Source organism: Triticum dicoccoides, chromosome 5B (genome assembly GCF_002162155.2).
Source record: "Triticum dicoccoides isolate Atlit2015 ecotype Zavitan chromosome 5B, WEW_v2.0, whole genome shotgun sequence".
Lineage (NCBI taxonomy): Eukaryota > Viridiplantae > Streptophyta > Magnoliopsida > Poales > Poaceae > Triticum > Triticum dicoccoides.
In genome coordinates, this window is record NC_041389.1 from 639,990,133 (window position 1) to 640,007,145 (window position 17,013).

Consider the following 17,013-nt stretch of genomic DNA (forward strand, 5'->3'; position numbering starts at 1 on the left):
GCGTGGCCGAATTTGTTTTACTCCACTAGCCCAAGTGTTGTATGTCTGTTTATCTGCAACACTTGGTGCCCCACATTGGTGGTGCTATATATCTGGAGTCAAAAATTCTGTAGCTAGGGCACTATTGAAGCATTATTTTGGCCCAAAAAGTGGTCAGACTTATTATTACAACACCTATTGAAGATGCTCTAAAATCACCACAATAATATGGTCATTAGCAAAAGCCATCATTTTGTGAATCGCAACGCTAATTTTGTGTATCCGTCCTAGGAACCGAAGCGAAATGGAAAGGCAACTCTGCACGAGCAATTCTGAAAGATAATATATGCTCAATTCAACAGAGTAAATAGATCTTTTTACAAAGAAAACGGAAGGGTGTGTCTAACTCTCATCTGACGTGGATTCTGCGCGGAGATTCGTAAATCCGAAAACAGAAAACAGAGCAATCATGCATGTTCAACAGCTTGGATCAAGCGTCAACAACTGTAGCATACAACACTTCCAAATTTAGATGACAAATCGCAGCCCATGCACGCATGCAGATCTACACCTTATAGCCTACAATTCTGTTGAGGCCCTGCGTTTCACGATCGACCATGGCAGCGCCGGCTTCGAGGCGCGCGAGCACGCGTTCGTCGGCGAGGAGCTCCGGCGTGAAGGCATTCCTCCAGCCGGTGCACCACGCAACGGCCTCACCCAATGACGGCCTGGCGGAACGCAGCCAGTGGAGCAGCGCCTTTTCCCATCGGTCGAAGAACTCAGCTTCAAGGATGGTCACCATGTCCTGCGCGCGCACTAGGGGCGCCCACCCCATCACCGTGAGGAGCGAGCCGTCCATCTGCTTCGGCGGCGTGATCCTCAGCTCCCGCAGCTGACGTGCGAGCCTCGGCAGGATGTGACGCCGGGCGAAGGTGTCCCATTGTATCGGGTGAAGGTACTTTTTCAGAGACGAGACAATGCCGTGGTGATCGGCATAGGTGATGAGCTTGCTCTCCACCGTGTCGTAGAGGCTGTCCGGCAAGTGCCCGACGAGGGGGATCCACGGGCGTAGCCAGTGCTGGCAGTTCGGGTCCCACACCGGCTCCCACTCCTGCGCGTCCGCGGCCATCCTCGGCGTGATCACCTCTTCGACGATGTAGCGTATGGTGGCAGGAGGCAGCGACGCTCTCCACGTCCCCGGCGTGCGCTCCCCGTCGAACACCTTCGTGGACTCGACGACGGCCGACAGCGCGTTCGCCGTTTCCGCGCTTCCATCCCCTTGGAGGTCGAGCGAATGCAGCAGCGCGAGGGTCTTGTCGCAGCACTCACGTTCAAGGGACAACGCTCGTGAAAGGTTTCGCCACCGGCGGGACCACTCGTCTTCGACCACCGGCGGCGTGTTCTGCAGCCCGTTGACGTGCGGTGTCTCGTCATGGCCGATCCCGGCGTTAGGGTGCGGCAGCACCACGGGCTCTAAGTGGGCGATGATCCCTTGCCGCTGCGCGCCCAGGCCGGAGCCCTCGCGGTAGTTCCACTGCCGCATCATCCTTGCCACCGCCTCGGTGGTGAGCGCCAGGCTCCCGGGCATGTTGGAAGGATATGCTGCCTTGGCCTCCAGCGTCGCCATTGCCATGCCGGCCGGGCGATCGACCTCTTTCAAACACCGAATTTATTGGGAACCGGCCGGCGTGCTGATCGATGCTTCGATCGGGTAGGTAAGTTTGGTAGGTCTTACGTACGGATCATTATATGGACGGGGTACCAAGTCCTTTGAGCTCCGAGTAGGATTAGTGCTCGTCACCCAATCCTTCGAGCTCCGAGTAGGATCGGTGTTCGTCACCCAATCCCTCGAGCTCCGACTAGGATTCGTGATTTCTTTTCTTCGGAAAAGGAGGCTTAAACCTCCAGTCAAGTAGGATTAGTGTTCGTCACCAAAAAATAATAGGACCCCAATAACGCCCGAACATTCGGTAAGGGGAGGAGCCAAATCGAACAATTCGTCCGGTCCATGAGAGGGGATCGAACGACCAATTTATTTGCTACAATCTCCCCCCGCGCGAACGACGTGCTCTCACCATTGCCTTGAAGAATTTAAAAAACAAGAACTGCAATGTTGTAGCCCAAAAACTGCTCCTGCCTCTCTCAACAAATAGAGAAAAACAAAAATGCCTAAAAATGCACTGGACCAAGAAAACACTTCCTGGAAATAATCTAGGAAAGCCATACTACACGACAACAAATTTGCCATGAAAAATAAAAGTTATATTACAGAAAAATTCATGATTTGCCATGATGTTCAAACACACTTCATGAAAAATTGAGTGTGAAGATTTTATCAAGATATTATGAAAAAAAGGGACATATAGGATAGAACAAAAAGATTTCTGAGCAATGCCATATCAGTAGGTCAAATTTTATTAACTTTGTCATCTTTTAATACACAAATTTACTTGCATTTTTCTTATAGAGTTAATTACACAAAACCACAACTTCAGGATAACTTATAACACTTTACCACAACATTTGAGTTTTTTAACACAAAACCACAACTTCGCGACAACTTATAACACTTTACCACAACTTCTGAGTTTTTTAACACAAAACCACAACTGCTGGACTAATTCTCAACATTGAGCCCAAATCTATCAGTCAACTTCTTTTAACACCCAATCTGAATGATTGGGCCCACATGTCAGTCTCTAGGTGACGAGTTCCCTCCTACGTGGCGGTGCGCGTCTCTAGGACCGTGGAGCACAAGGCAGAACCGACAAGAAGTAAAAACAGGGCCAGAAGTGCCATGCCACAGTTAAAAAATCACAAAAAACTGCATGTTCGTGGTCTTGGTATACTCGATGAATTTGCCGTAGAATATAAAATAAAGTTGCTATGGTAAGAAACAAAAAAACAACACACAATACAAAAATTGCCAGGGTATTAAATGAGAAACATGCTGGTTTACATTTTTTGCCATGGCCCATGGCAATCTTTGACGGAAAATGTTCTATATGTCACAGAAAACTTAGCTAACAAAAGTTTTACACTTGTAATTTTTTTTGCCATGTTATGAAGTATGAATTGCCATGGTTCAAATAAATAAAAATGACATGGTCATAGAAATAAATTTCCCATGGTCCATAATATAATTTTTCCATGGTCTAAATTCTAAAATACAAACAAAGCAGCCAAGGTCCAACAAAAAGAAATTAATTGCCATGGTTGAAAAAGAAATCTTCCATGGTGCAAACAATAAAGTTTCCATGGTTCATAATTATTTTGCCATGTTATGAAGTATGAATTTGCCATGGTTTAAACAAATAAAAATGCCATGGTCATAGAAATAAAATTTTCATGGTCCATAATATACTTTTGCCATGGTCTAACCACCAAAAAAAGTAGCCATGGTCCAAACAAAACAAAAGTAGCCATGGTCGAAAAAGAAATCTGGCATGGTGCAAACAATAAAGTTGCCATGCTTAATAATAGTTTTTTGCCATGGTTCAAACAAAAAAAATGCTATGCTCATAGAAATAAATTTGCCATAGTTAGAAAAGTAAATTTGCCATGGCAAAATACTAAAAATGTCATGGTCTTTTAATTGGCGTGTGGGAAAAAACGTTTAAACTTGCCATGACAACATATCTTAAAGTTGTCATGGCAAGTGTTTAAATGGCGTTGTGAAAAACTCCAAACTTGTCGTGGCAACACATTTTAAATTGCCATGGGCAAAACTATATTTTAGCTCCATGTTAAAACACACCATAAAAAGATCTAAACTTGCCATGGAAACAGATTTTAAAGTTGCCATGGCAAGTGTTAAATGGCATGTCAAAAAACTCCAAACTTGTCGTGGAAACACATCTTACTTTGCCTTGGTAAAAAAACACATCTTAAATTGCATGGCAAGAGTATATTTTAGTTTCCATGGAGAAACACACCATAAGTTGTCGTATCAAAACACATTTTAAGTTTGTCATGGAAACACAACTAAAGTTATCATGGCAAAACAAATCTAAGTTTACATGTCAAAACATTAACTAAACTAATGCCAACAACATGGATATAGGCTGAACCCAAATTCATGTCCACAAGAAAATGCCATGATTTTGCCAAAAAAAAATAGCTACACAAGTTTGCCATGATCATGAAATTACAGCATATCTAAAAGAAATCATGTATATGAAGCAAAAATAAAAGGAAAATAGTTCGACACGTGTGTTTGGCTCTCTGCTAGAAGGTGGATTGCAGCGGCAAGGTGCTGGACTTTCACGCGCGCGGTGACCGCCTGATCGGTCGACGGCGCTATGGTCCACGGCTGACGGTGGTGATCCAGACCCGATCAGCCGGGTGAGGATGACTGCGGGCTACTGCACTGACCTCTTACGGCTCCGTAACAACGGTGGTAACCGAAAGATTTTTGGGAGTGTTCATCTCGACATGAGTGTTCATCTGGAGCGACAACACTATGCAATCTTTTAGCCATACTGTGTGACTATCTAATTATCTTGCTGAATGTAAGTGCCTCTTTGGCCGGCTATTCTGCCGTGTCCATCAATTAGTGGAATGCTACGTTTTCCATCAAAAAAATAAAAAGATAGAGATAGAGATTCTAGTGTAGTACACCAAAGCCACAATATCGGCCTACACTCATACGTTGGTACATCATTGGTAGTGCGGTACTCCCTCCGTAAACTAATATAAGAGCGTTTAGATTACTAAAGTAGTGTTCTAAACGCTCTTATATTAGTTTACAGAGGGAGTATAATATATTCTAGAGAGCGTACATTTTTCCTTCTGAGTCACTACGTTTATTTATTAGATAGAATCTGCCAACAGACCTGACAATATTCTCACCGTTTATTTAGTTAGGTTTCCTATAAAGGGCAGTTTGGCTCACAGATAGGGCATTTGGCCTTGCATTCTTCCCGTGTAAGAAAGCATGGTCTGCCCGGTAGGGTCTGACAGCAGGTGCATGTCTCCGTCTGCAAGCTTCGGTCTGGAGAAATATTCGTGGTACAAAATTGCAGGTTAAGTTTGCTCTCATCTAATGCTGTCAAGTTGACCACATTAGCACTAGCATTTGCACTTATGTGACTCCTTCCACCTTCGAGACGACCTGTTGCGTACAATATTCTGATATATTATACTTTTGTCCTGAAATGACAGATAACACGAGCAAGAATATGCAACTAGATCGGTACCACGCCAAGGCGCGGGGTGCCGGTCCCAACAATGTTCTCAAACAGGTAATAATCAAGTTTGTAGGAAGCATGGTTCGGCTCATATATTCAATAGGACCACGGATTTTTTTGGTTCAAAAGAAAGAACAAACATTCACTTGTACAACATGAGAGGGCGAGTACTCAGAGCAGGAACATAAAAAGAAAGCAAAAGCCAAACACAATGGCGATAGAGATGGTAAAACATGTTACTACGGTTTCTTCATGTGGAATGTGACCATTTTGTTAAAGAATTATTATAACAGAGGCGGTCAACGACATGATCAAAAATTAGTTTCTTTGCGCGTTCCTATGACAAAATGCAATCAACATGAAAATTACTTTAAACTGACTGAATTCTGTAGGCAAACACAAAGACACCGGATTCTTAATGTCGTCGCTTTGGTCCAATTGCATAAACATGTGATGATCAACTTCAGAGAAGTCAAAAGGAAAGTAGGAAAACCTCAGCACAACATATGCAACATAACATCTCAAGTAAACCTATAGAAGTGACATTTGAGAAACTTAAAAAAAAAAGGAACAAGCTCATCAGGGGCTTGGGAGCATTGATGTGAGGTCTTGACCTTCAGGGAAATTCTCCGTGTCCTAGAAGTACCTAAATGGATGAATAGAAAGAGTCACAATAAGACAGAAGGCGACTAAAATGTCACACCAAAGCATGCTAAGTTGTTGTCCACCAGGTCTTTCACAGATTGTTATGTATTATATTTCCTTCCCATTAGTGTATAAGGTTGTGCAATAAGGTCACCAAGGTAAGAACATGCAGAAATTAAATCGAAGTTGGTCAGATACACAAATAGCATCCTATATTAGTAAACAGAGGTGCATACTTCCATTTATCAGTAGATTTCAACTTATGTTTATTTTTGTATAAAGAATAATAAATGTATATGTCTAGTAAAAAAACTATAAAATCATGTACTACATCAGTAAAATCGATACGATCCAACATAGCACATGTTGTGATAATATGCACAGCCGGTCGACATAGAACCTAACTTGTGCTACATCATTTAGATTAAAAAGGACGGGGAAGCTACTACAACTTCCTGTACTGGTCATCTAATACAAATAAACAATGCAAGAAAAGCCTCTTTTACTTAGACCATACATAACAACGAGAGATGGGATGGTGACCGTATAAAATAAATTACCGGCAGTGGAGATCAGCGACAATCGTGACTCGTCACCATAAAAGCCATAAGCCCTCCCACACTCATCATACATAAATACACAAGAACATAAGAAAATATATTTTTTAGGAAAAATGTTCAAAAATACACATTTTTTGCTTGTGATGATATACATGCAGCAGTTAATGTATTATCCATAAAACAAAGAATGTATGCCTCATATTAATCATCCTTTCACACATAACTTAACATGCAGCAAAAGGATTTAATCTATAGTTCAAGATCAAAATGAATGAGTCATTTACAGTAAGGCAATTATTGATTATAATGGAGTGTGAAGACATCATATATTTACTTGATGGAAATTGCAGTCAAGAAAAGCATAGAATGAGTCGAGTACCTTCTGGTTTGCCCAATTTGCTTGTGGTCATCAAAGGTGTTCTCGAGATCAAACAACCAAGTATGAACTCCCAAACTTCTGACCAAATAGCAGGGTGTACACCTTAAACCACAGAGAATAGAGAGCCGGCCCGTGTTAGAGATTATATGAGAGGTAGGCAAAAAAGTAATGGTCTTAAAATAAAATGAGGGATGTCTCAGATATCTTTACCCTTGTCAGAATCCAGTTTAGGACATAGGGAATATTTAGGGAGCCTTGTTGCAGAAATATAGCATGCCATTTTCAATCACCCAATGTTTTTGAAGCTGAAACTGAACGGATTGGCATTATTGATTTATCACACTTCTCAGAGATCAGAATCCTTCCCATGGCGCCTCATTCCGACTGTACGCATACCCATGCCAAATTAATCACATTTGTAGAACGGTGCTCCAATGATGTAATCTGAGAATTTGTACAAGACAAATTTTTCTGAATACAACCAAGTGTAAGTCGGATGAAAGTTTACACATAATTCAGTCCAAGGGTCTATGTTGGGCGAGCAGGAGTCACAGCAGTGTGCAGCTTAGCCGCGTACAGCACGGCGGCTAATCTAATTGAATGTGAACTGATATACAGAATTTGTCTGAATGCTACATTGATGTACAGAATTTTGTGATGTAATCTGACGTCCGTCTATGTAATCTGTCCATGTATGTTGCTGTCAAATGTTATCACTGACGATCCATATGAACTTTGGGTACTGTTTACTTAACTCTGGAGTGAATCAGTTCATTTTGCCAATAATTTTTGACAAGAACTCTTATGGACAGAAGTTCATCTTGCCAATACTTTTGACAAGAAGCATGAAATTTCATGCAATTGGCAGAATTAAAACAAAAGGACAAAAACAAATGAGATGGCAAGATATCATGCCACCTGACTACAACAAACCCAGTCGAGTATCAGAAGCAATTAATTGGAGGCAACATAATAGTAGTACAATAACCGGAGAACATCTGAGTAAATCAGGAGCCTCAGGTTTAGACACCAATGAGGACCAATTGAGCATGCCAACCACTATATTCACATAATAAGATGAACTCGACGTCGCACCAAGCGCTCCTACTACATTAACAACTACAATTTCCTAAATATCTGATGAGACAATCAATATATTATGCATCCCACCGAGCAATACTATTATGCATAATTCATTTTAAAAGGCCCTCAATTCAAATTTATATAAGATCTCGAATCTTTGGAGGTAAGTCTCTTCAAATCTGAGCACATCTTACCATCCAAGCAAACTGAAATAGGAAAGGAATACTCTAAATCCAATGCACCAAAAGTTGAAGAAAACCTCGATCGGTCTGCTCACCTCAGCTTAGCCGGAGCCACTGGGTAAGTGGCCAATACCCGGCAAGCGAACGATTCCCGACGTCTCCCATGGCGGCAGAGCTCTCCTTCCTTTCACAAAGCGTCTCCCTCACGGACTGGGCAGGGGTGAGGTGATGCTCACGAATGAGGCAGGGGCGCGGGCAGCGCCATCGTGGCTCACATAGGCACAACCCCCGTGCTACCTCTGCCAAACATCATGAAGGAGAAGAGGCAGATGTGACGCGCTAGCTTGACAGACGCAACGACAATGGGCAACACCTGTAGTACTAAAAGAAAATCAGCTTTGTTTAAGGTAGTAACTTCCACAGTCGAGAAAATAGGAGGATTTGGTAATCATAACGCGACTATCTATACACAATCAAACAAAATCAGAGGACCATCTAGCCAAACCATAAAAAGAATATATTCATGTAATCACCTGAAATCAAAGTTTCACTGAAGCATTCAGTTCAACAATAAACCATGCAACCTTGATTTAGGCCTTGTAGGTATATTGACGGACCAAACAAGGATATCTCACAATTTAGCCCTCCCTCGGTGTGAGCCTCTCCTGCATATGCAGTTTTGAAATAAAGAAACTTAGACAAATGCACTTTAAACATCGAGTTGTGCATTGCAACTGAAAGTTCGTTTAGAAAATTAGATCCCTAGAAGAATCAACTTGTAGGTGTGCAAGATGTATCTCAGCTGACCTGTGCAAGTGCCTGCAGGCAACTGTTAGTGGAGCCAGCAGAACCTGGTGAACCATGAACCTGAAGCTCTTTGTCAGCCATTGCGATCTGAAAGAAATTCCTCATGAAAGAAATTCACAATGCTGGTATTAGCCACGCAGCAGGCTAGCACAGATCCCCCATAGCCTCACGTTCCTCTCCCCGTTGCTCCCCCATCGAGCTCGAGCTCGTCCATGGCCGCCGCGGCGGGCGGGGCCGCGGTCATCGGCCATGGCCATGGCCATGGAGAGCGGGACGGGCGGGGCGGCCCCTTGCTCCCCAATCGAGCTCGAGCTCGTCCATGGCAGCCACGGCGGGCAGGGCGGGACGGCGGAGCCGCGCCCATCGTCGCCGCCGCCGCGCGCCCCTCCTCCTTCTGCTGCTCCCCGGAGGCGGCCGTCTCCTCGTCCTCCCCGAGCGCGAGCTCCGCCTCGGCGACGGGGACGGGGCAGGTAGCCACGGCGGGCAGGGCGGGACGGCGGGGCCGCGCCCATCGTAGCCGCGGTCGCGTGCCCCTCCTCCTTCTGCTGCTCCCCGGAGGCGCTCCTCCTCGGCGACGGGGACGGGGCAGGGAGGTGATCTAGGGTTTGGAAGGAGAGAGAGAGGGAGGCACGGGTGGGGAGGAGGCCGGGCAGCGGCGGGGCGAGTGGGCGCCTGGTGCGAGGCGGCCGGGCAGCGGCGGGGAGAAGACGTGGTGCGGGGTCGCGGGGAGGAAAGGAGGCAGGCGGCGACGCGCGAGAAAGGGAGCGAGGCGGCTAGGGTTTCACCACGGGCATGGCTGCCTTTTATACCCGTGCGAGTGAAATGAAGAAAATGCGCCGGCGGGGCAGGCTATTTACGCGCGCTGGCACGGTCGAGGTGAAAATGTTCATTGCAATAGTAACTATTTTTTATCCGACGAACAAGTCGCTCCAGGGGTTGATCCGACGGCTCAGATCCGATCAAGCCAGCCGATCCGACGGCCAGGAATCCCAAACGGCTGAGGAACGGGGAGGTTCACTGGCATTCTTATTACTCGATTTTTATCCGATGGACGAGGTCGCTCCAGGGGTCGATCCGACGGCCCAGATCCGACAGTCAGGAATCCCAAACGGTTGAGGAATGGGGAGGATCACTGGCATTCTTATTACTCGATGAATATGACATGCACCCGTGAGATATAGGTACACTTACACTCTGACGATGTTGCGAGGCATCCAACAATGAACAAGATGATCATCGCATACGCCAAGCAGGGCCCCCTCATATTGAGTGTTAAGCTCGAGGTTGTTGACATACTATATGGCAACCGGATATTAGGGTCTGAGAATATGAGAGCTAGTGACTGACCGAGGTCGAGTAAGCTCCAATTAAGGACAGTATAACCGAGCCAAAAGCGAGCTCTCTCACGCCCTCAACCATTTTGGCCGTTAGATCTTGCGTCAGGGTCATTTTTGGCCGTTAGATGTGCCTCCATTGGGTGTGTTTTTTCCTGGCCCTGTTGTCCTAAGGGGCTGCTACTCCAGGAACTAAATCTGAGATACGTGGTTCACTGGGCCTTGGAGAAGGCCACCATATAGCTGAGAGAGAGACAGAGAGAGAGAGAGAGAGGTTGGCCGACGCGGGGATCAGATTTAGCCGGCACGAGCGATGCGTGAGACGTGGGAATCCGTCGATCGAGCCGATGCGGGTGATTCGTCTGCGAGGGAGAAAAGAGGGGATCCAGCCGACGCTGGCGAGCAGTCGAGCGGAAAGGGGATGCAAAGCTGCCGAGCGGCCGTGCGCGTCTCCCCGGCTGATGCGGAAACGGTATGCGAAGCTGATCCGTCGGCGGTTGATGCGACCAGTAGATCTTCCGTTTCTCAAATCCATTAATGGTTTTGAAGGTGCACCATTTATCTCGCCCCATGTCTACGTACCTACATAATCTCTGCCCCTTGCGCTTTCTCCTTCCCCAAATATGTGGCAAACGCACCTGCACAATTTTCTCTTTTATCATGTTATTCTATTTTTTTTGGATTTTACTTTGAATCTATGTCTTTTTTCGATCTCAGATTTCTACAGGTGCTATCAGATACTAATTGATCGAAATTTGTTCGGACAATTGGGGAAAGGTTTTGGTTCTGGTATACTGGTTTGCAAGTGAAGGTTTGAGAATTGGAGAATTGGGGAAGGTTTGTTCAATGAAGGTTGGTCACCAAGCCATCAATTCTGCTTTGCAAGTACACCGGATGGTTCAAATGGGGGCGACATGCTATTGATATTCACGCCTGCTATGTGCCCTTCCCCTCACCACCAGGCAAGATTCAAAGGTATTGAATCTCGGCTCCTCCACTACTGCTCGTTGCCCTTCCGAGGCTCGATTTTTTCCTTAATCCTCTCTGTTTGTATTTCCACCTTAATTTGGCTAAGGATTAACAGGATCTTTCCACCTTAATTTGGCTAAGGATTAACAGGATCCTTGTATGTGTTGATTGCCCGGGATGTGGTGCTGCAAAATAAATGCCCAGTTCGTCCAATGAGTAAGATAGGTGCCCTCCGGATCATGTTTCTTTGTTGTGATAAGACCATATACGCCATGTATTTAGATTTCCTGAAACCCTGTGATTAGGACGGTCTTGTCCTCGGCACACCGCTGTACCTGCACGCATGCACACCCACAAATTAGATCCACACATAATGTGAGTTCGGTCGGAACAAACATGCATGAGCCGTGGACACAAGGCACTCACACCATGTATTACGCCAACGTCTCTGTGTGTGCAATGCACAATTACATATCTAGCTCATCGCATGCATACGATGTGAGATCACACACATTTAGGTCGCATTCTTCTCCTTTATCTGTATTCCCCTACTCAAGTCCATTAGATGCTTTCCTTATTTATTTCCATGACTTTGCTTATTGCTTCGTATTATAAAAATAGCTAGAAATGCGAAGTTACGGGATTGACAGTGTTGTGAGCTCCAGATTCATCAAGGCGTCGGAGGGAGCAACGAGTTCTCCTGTATTTTTTATAGTGAATGTATGATTCTTTCCTGCCATGATGCCAAGTTAGAACCTAACTGTTTGATGCTGTCATCTAATGCGTTATGGTAAGTTGTATAAACTAGACGGATTACATCAATTCATAGTGTTTCATTCATTGCCGCTGTCTGAAGCAATATGTAGATGTATTAATGTTTGGTGTGTGCCAATCCAAGAGGAGATACATTATTAGTGCTGCCAGCTAGCTGGTCAGAATTGAAAAGTCAGTGACTGATCAGTCATGGTGTAAAAATATTTGATAAGTGTCCCCTTGGTCCATGATATGAGTAGTTATTTAAATAGTGCAACAACAACAACAACAAAGCTTTTAGTCCCAAACAAGTTGGGGTAGGCTAGAGGTGAAACCCATAAGATCTCGCAACCAACTCATGGCTCTGGCACATGGATAGCAAGCTTCCACGCACCCCTGTCCATAGCTAGCTCTTTGTCGATACTCCAATCCTTCAGGTCTCTCTTAACGGACTCCTCCCATGTCAAAATCGGTCGACCCCGCCCTCTCTTGACATTCTCCGCACGCTTTAGCCGTCCGCTGTGCACTGGAGCTTCTGGAGGCCTGCGCTGAATATGCCCAAACCATCTCAAACGATGTTGGACAAGCTTCTCCTCAATTGGTGCTACCCCAACTCTATCTCGTATATCATCATTCCGGACTCGATCCTTCCTCGTGTGGCCACACATCCATCTCAACATACGCATCTCCGCCACACCTAACTGTTGAACATGTCGCCTTTTAGTCGGCCAACACTCCGCGCCATACAACATTGCGGGTCGAACCGCCGTCCTGTAGAACTTGCCTTTTAGCTTTTGTAGCACTCTCTTGTCACAGAGAATGCCAGAAGCTTGGCGCCACTTCATCCATCCGGCTTTGATTCGATGGTTCACATCTTCATCAATACCCCCATCCTCCTGCAACATTGACCCCAAAAACCGAAAGGTGTCCTTCCGAGGTACCACCTGGCCATCAAGGCTAACCTCCTCCTCCTCACAGCTAGTAGTACTGAAACCGCACATCATGTACTCGGTTTTAGTTCTACTAAGCCTAAACCCTTTCGATTCCAAGGTTTGTCTCCATAACTCTAACTTCCTATTTACCCCCGTCCGACTATCGTCAACTAGCACCACATCATTCGCAAAGAGCATACACCATGGGATATCTCCTTGTATACCCCTTGTGACCTCATCCATCACCAATGCAAAAAGATAAGGGCTCAAAGCTGACCCCTGATGGAGTCCTATCTTAATCGGGAAGTCATCGGTGTCGACATCACTTGTTCGAACACTTGTCACAACATTATTGTACATGTCCTTGATGAGGGTAATGTACTTTGCTGGGATTTTGTGTTTCTCCAAGGCCCACCACATGACATTCCGCGGTATCTTATCATAGGCCTTCTCCAAGTCAATGAACACCATATGCAATCTTTTGGGTTTCATCTCCATAAGAGTGGCTGAGTTTTTATGTTGGCTCGCCAAGCCTATCACAACCCTCCTCCTTTACCCGGGCTTGGGACCGGCTATGTTGAGACAACATAGGCGGAGTTAGTTATTTAAATAGCGCACTAAGAAATTTTCAAAATAAGCATCCCCTAAACAGGCTAGCTAACATATAAAAGTACAAAGATAAATTGTCAGCTTTTGCTCTTCTTTGAAGTTAAGATTTTACCTCATTATGTATCCTTTTGTATACCTCATTATATATCTTTTTGTATAGTTTTGTTTCATGATAAAGAGTCTATTCTGGAAAATGGTACAAGAGTAATTTGATTCATATGTAGAAGATAAAAGAGGAGCTCTAAAAGGATTTTCCATAGAGTTGCAAATGTTGAAGGCATCTTGTGGACGGCAACATGGACCAAGAGATCTTCTAAACTACATTCTGTATAAAGAACTTACTAAAGTTGGCTATAGTGTGTAAGTTGTAATGCATCTTGTGAGGCATGGGTCCTTTTGTCATGAGATTATTTTGCTATTCCAGCTTGGATGTTATATTCTCATTATTCATGATCAGGATGACAGGTGATGAGATTTAAAATGTCTTCTATTTTCAAGTCATGTTAATGTTCATTATTAGTGTCAGCAAATGGTTAACTTTGATAACAACATTATGGATGAGACATGAGAATTTAGGAATATGTGATTGAATGGCCTTGAAAAAATCATCGGAAAAATATATGACATGAGGGCTAACTTTTCTTGTTTTTGCTTGGACTTAGGGGGAAATAGGTTCCATGTGCTGAAGATAGCTTCCAGGGTTCCCTAAAAATACTTCCAGGGAAAATCTTATTGTATTTTCTTGTTCTTTGATTCCACAATAAATCAGGTTATGCTAAAGATAGCTCCAGGGCAATCATTTTTTCTGCTTTCCTTCCCCAATTCTAATGTGATTGATGAGAAAGTCTCTATGAGACCAATCATCCTTTGAAACCTCTATATACATGCAACCACAACGAACTATTGTGAGCCAGTTTATGCCTTCATGTTAGATAAGATTATCTTTATATATTTGTGAATCAATATTGCGTAAAATAGATGGGCGCGGCAACGCGCGCCATCAATGATCTAGTATATATAACAACAGACATGGTAAACTAACTTTTTTTTATGCTAGGCGATGTGAATGATGTGATCTGGATGGCAGGTGATTCCGTTTGAATGCATATCTCAATCATTTAATATCGCTACCTTTATCGAAAAATTTAATATCGCTACAGAAGATCGGGGACTTTCATTTCTTTCTTTTTCCTTTCAGATACATGTGTATCGGCTTCCTGATGAATGACGAAGATTTTTTTTTCTTTTCCTAGCATTCACACTGATGTTTGTCATGTTTACACCATTTTTTATTATTGATCCTCACCCATTACCTTTTTTTGCCCTTTTCCAGTGCAACGAGACTAATGCCTCGCTTATTGTCTCTGGAGCGAATATCCGCCCCATCATCAGAAAGAGGGCGGTGATCCATGGTCGTGTCAAGATGCCGAATAACCGAGAGGGCCATACGCAGTTGAAGCTTGTGATTGGACAACATGCTGCGTCCCTAGGATCTCAAGCGCTCGTCCTTACAATTAAGCTTGTGGAAGAGTCATTGGTATGGATCATGATGATTTGAGGGCTCGTACCAAGAATTTTGCACCACCACCATAAACCCAGGCAAACGCATCCGGAAGCTCTTGAACTTGAAAGGTCTAGGTTTCTCAGGACCCCAACCGCAAGCTAGCAACAAGGGGCAGTGATCAGACACAGAGTTTGATAGGGCTGGGAGAATATGATCATCAAAAGAAATGTCCAGAAAAACTGTCGATCTTGTTAAGGGTTGGGGGTCTGACGTTCATTGCTTCAGGTGAAAGCGATTCTACACGTGAACCTCTCAAAGCTCGCAACTCTGGAGAGCAACCCTGAACCAGTTGAGTCTGTTTCAACTGATATTGAGATTATTTTTGTCCCTAGCGTGGTATATTTGTTTTAATCACCTAGTGCTAGCCAAGGGAGCCCCTCGCCTAAGGACGGTTTTAAAGGAAGCAACTTAGTGAAGAACGGCTCTTCTTTGCATAGTCAGTACGGTTGTAAACAACGGTGATCTTGAATTCCGTTTGGTCCATGGACTCTCGCAGCTTGACGTCGACTAAAAGGCAGAAGGTATCAGCCAGGTCCAGCCAGGACATTAGAGACCTGGAGTAACCTTCGTCCCATAGCACGAGAATGCCGCCTCGAGTGCCTAGCGCCAGAAGGTGCGCAAAGCTCTAAAGATGACTCCCTCTAGGAAATGAGTTAGTAAAGGAGTCGACATGCATAGTTTGCTTTCAGACAAAATTTATTTGTCCTTTTCAAGAACAAAGGGAGTATGAATCATCGGCCTACATGACATGATTTGGGAGATCCGCTCAATTTTTTTCAGACCCTCAGATGTACTCACCAAATCAATAGTATGAGCACCCCTAGGAGTAGACCAACTTCACCCTAGCCCTCCCCCTCCCCAAAATAATTGATTGCGCGCTACCGCATGTCGTTCCATCGATGGAGCTAACATGTCATGGTTTATCGGGTAAGGGAGTCCTTAAGGCACGGTTTTGTAAGACCAACGCCCTGGAGGAGAAACCATCATTGTTGGAAGAGCCGCATATCCAGAGCCAAAACCTTCAATATTTATCATAGGTTTGGCGCCAGTACTACAGGTTGTGCCGAAATGATGGACATGGCCAGATGATCAAACTACGTACATAGGGAACTTGTTGTCGCTGCGGTGCAACAAACCTTGCAAACCATAATCTCACTAGACAGAATGACTAACAGAAAAATAGCCCATTAACTCCACCTTAGACGACACCATAGGAGACTCGAGGGAACCTTATTTGCCAGTTGGCGCTGCCACCACCATCAATGACACGCTACTTGAGAAGACCTCATTGAGCGTTATCGCCACCACCGTTGGAAGAGCTGAAGCAACGGATAATGAAGACCTACCTAAACGCCCCAAATCGAAGAAAGCTCAACTCCATCTGATAGACGAGGGGTTTTCAGCACTTCCACACCAGTAAAGCGAGTAGAGGAGGATGGGGGATGACCTATCGACGGAGGAGAGGTGGCGGGACAATGCACCCAAAGATTACCTCTCCTGGGGTTTAGAGACGGCATTTATGCTAAAGGAGCTATCCTATCACAATTAACATGGTGTAGTTCATAGGGTTCACCATTCTATATATCTAGACAATGAGATTCACCTCCATTCTGCTACAATAGACACCATCATTTGGCTTTTGACCAACATGAAGAACACACAAACCGGCATAGCAAGAAGGCCACCCATTTTCAAAATAAGTTAATGAAGAAGGCCTAGCACCTCACCGAGTCCCCCTACCATTTTGACTCTCATTTTGGGAATAACAATAGAGTTACTCCTAATTGTGTGGTTATAAAGAGAACTATTTGCATCGATACAACAACGTATTGGTCCTATCCAGTGATACAGGCACTGGTATGATATCGTGATCTTGGAAGATGTGGTTTGTTGGATGTGTGCCCGAGGGATAGGATTGAACATCCACACAATCCACTGCCAAATATACAAAGCATACCTTGTAATTTTTGGTAAATTGCCCGTTTGCAACTTTGCATTATGACATGTCAGTCTTGCATTTCTTTTTGC

At 44.6% G+C, this 17,013-nt stretch overlaps 1 protein-coding gene and 1 long non-coding RNA gene across 5 annotated transcripts; both read right to left on the bottom strand.

Moving 5' to 3' along the window:
• Positions 1 to 499: 499 nt before the first annotated feature.
• Positions 500 to 1,612, bottom strand: LOC119313100 (septin and tuftelin-interacting protein 1 homolog 1-like). The gene has a single exon (XM_037588908.1). It carries the CDS (start codon positions 1,610 to 1,612, stop codon positions 545 to 547), a length of 1,068 nt encoding a protein of 355 aa, XP_037444805.1. The 3' UTR covers positions 500 to 544.
• Positions 1,613 to 5,578: 3,966 nt separating this feature from the next.
• Positions 5,579 to 9,583, bottom strand: LOC119312254. Of its 4 annotated transcripts, none has more exons than XR_005151284.1 (6): positions 8,825 to 9,583; positions 8,551 to 8,682; positions 8,113 to 8,390; positions 6,963 to 7,136; positions 6,753 to 6,854; positions 5,579 to 5,814 (listed from the first exon to the last, which is right to left on the bottom strand). It is a non-coding gene; the product is annotated as an uncharacterized LOC119312254 (long non-coding RNA). The 4 variants fall into 4 exon arrangements; XR_005151282.1 differs by having other exon boundaries at positions 6,963 to 7,196; XR_005151285.1 differs by having other exon boundaries at positions 6,374 to 6,854; positions 6,963 to 7,196.
• Positions 9,584 to 17,013: the final 7,430 nt, after the last annotated feature.

What these genes read in the sequence shown, in the direction of transcription:
- LOC119313100 (XM_037588908.1), bottom strand. Translation starts at nt 1,612, where the DNA reads ATGGCAATGGCGACGCTGGAGGCCAAGGCAGCATATCCTTCCAACATG.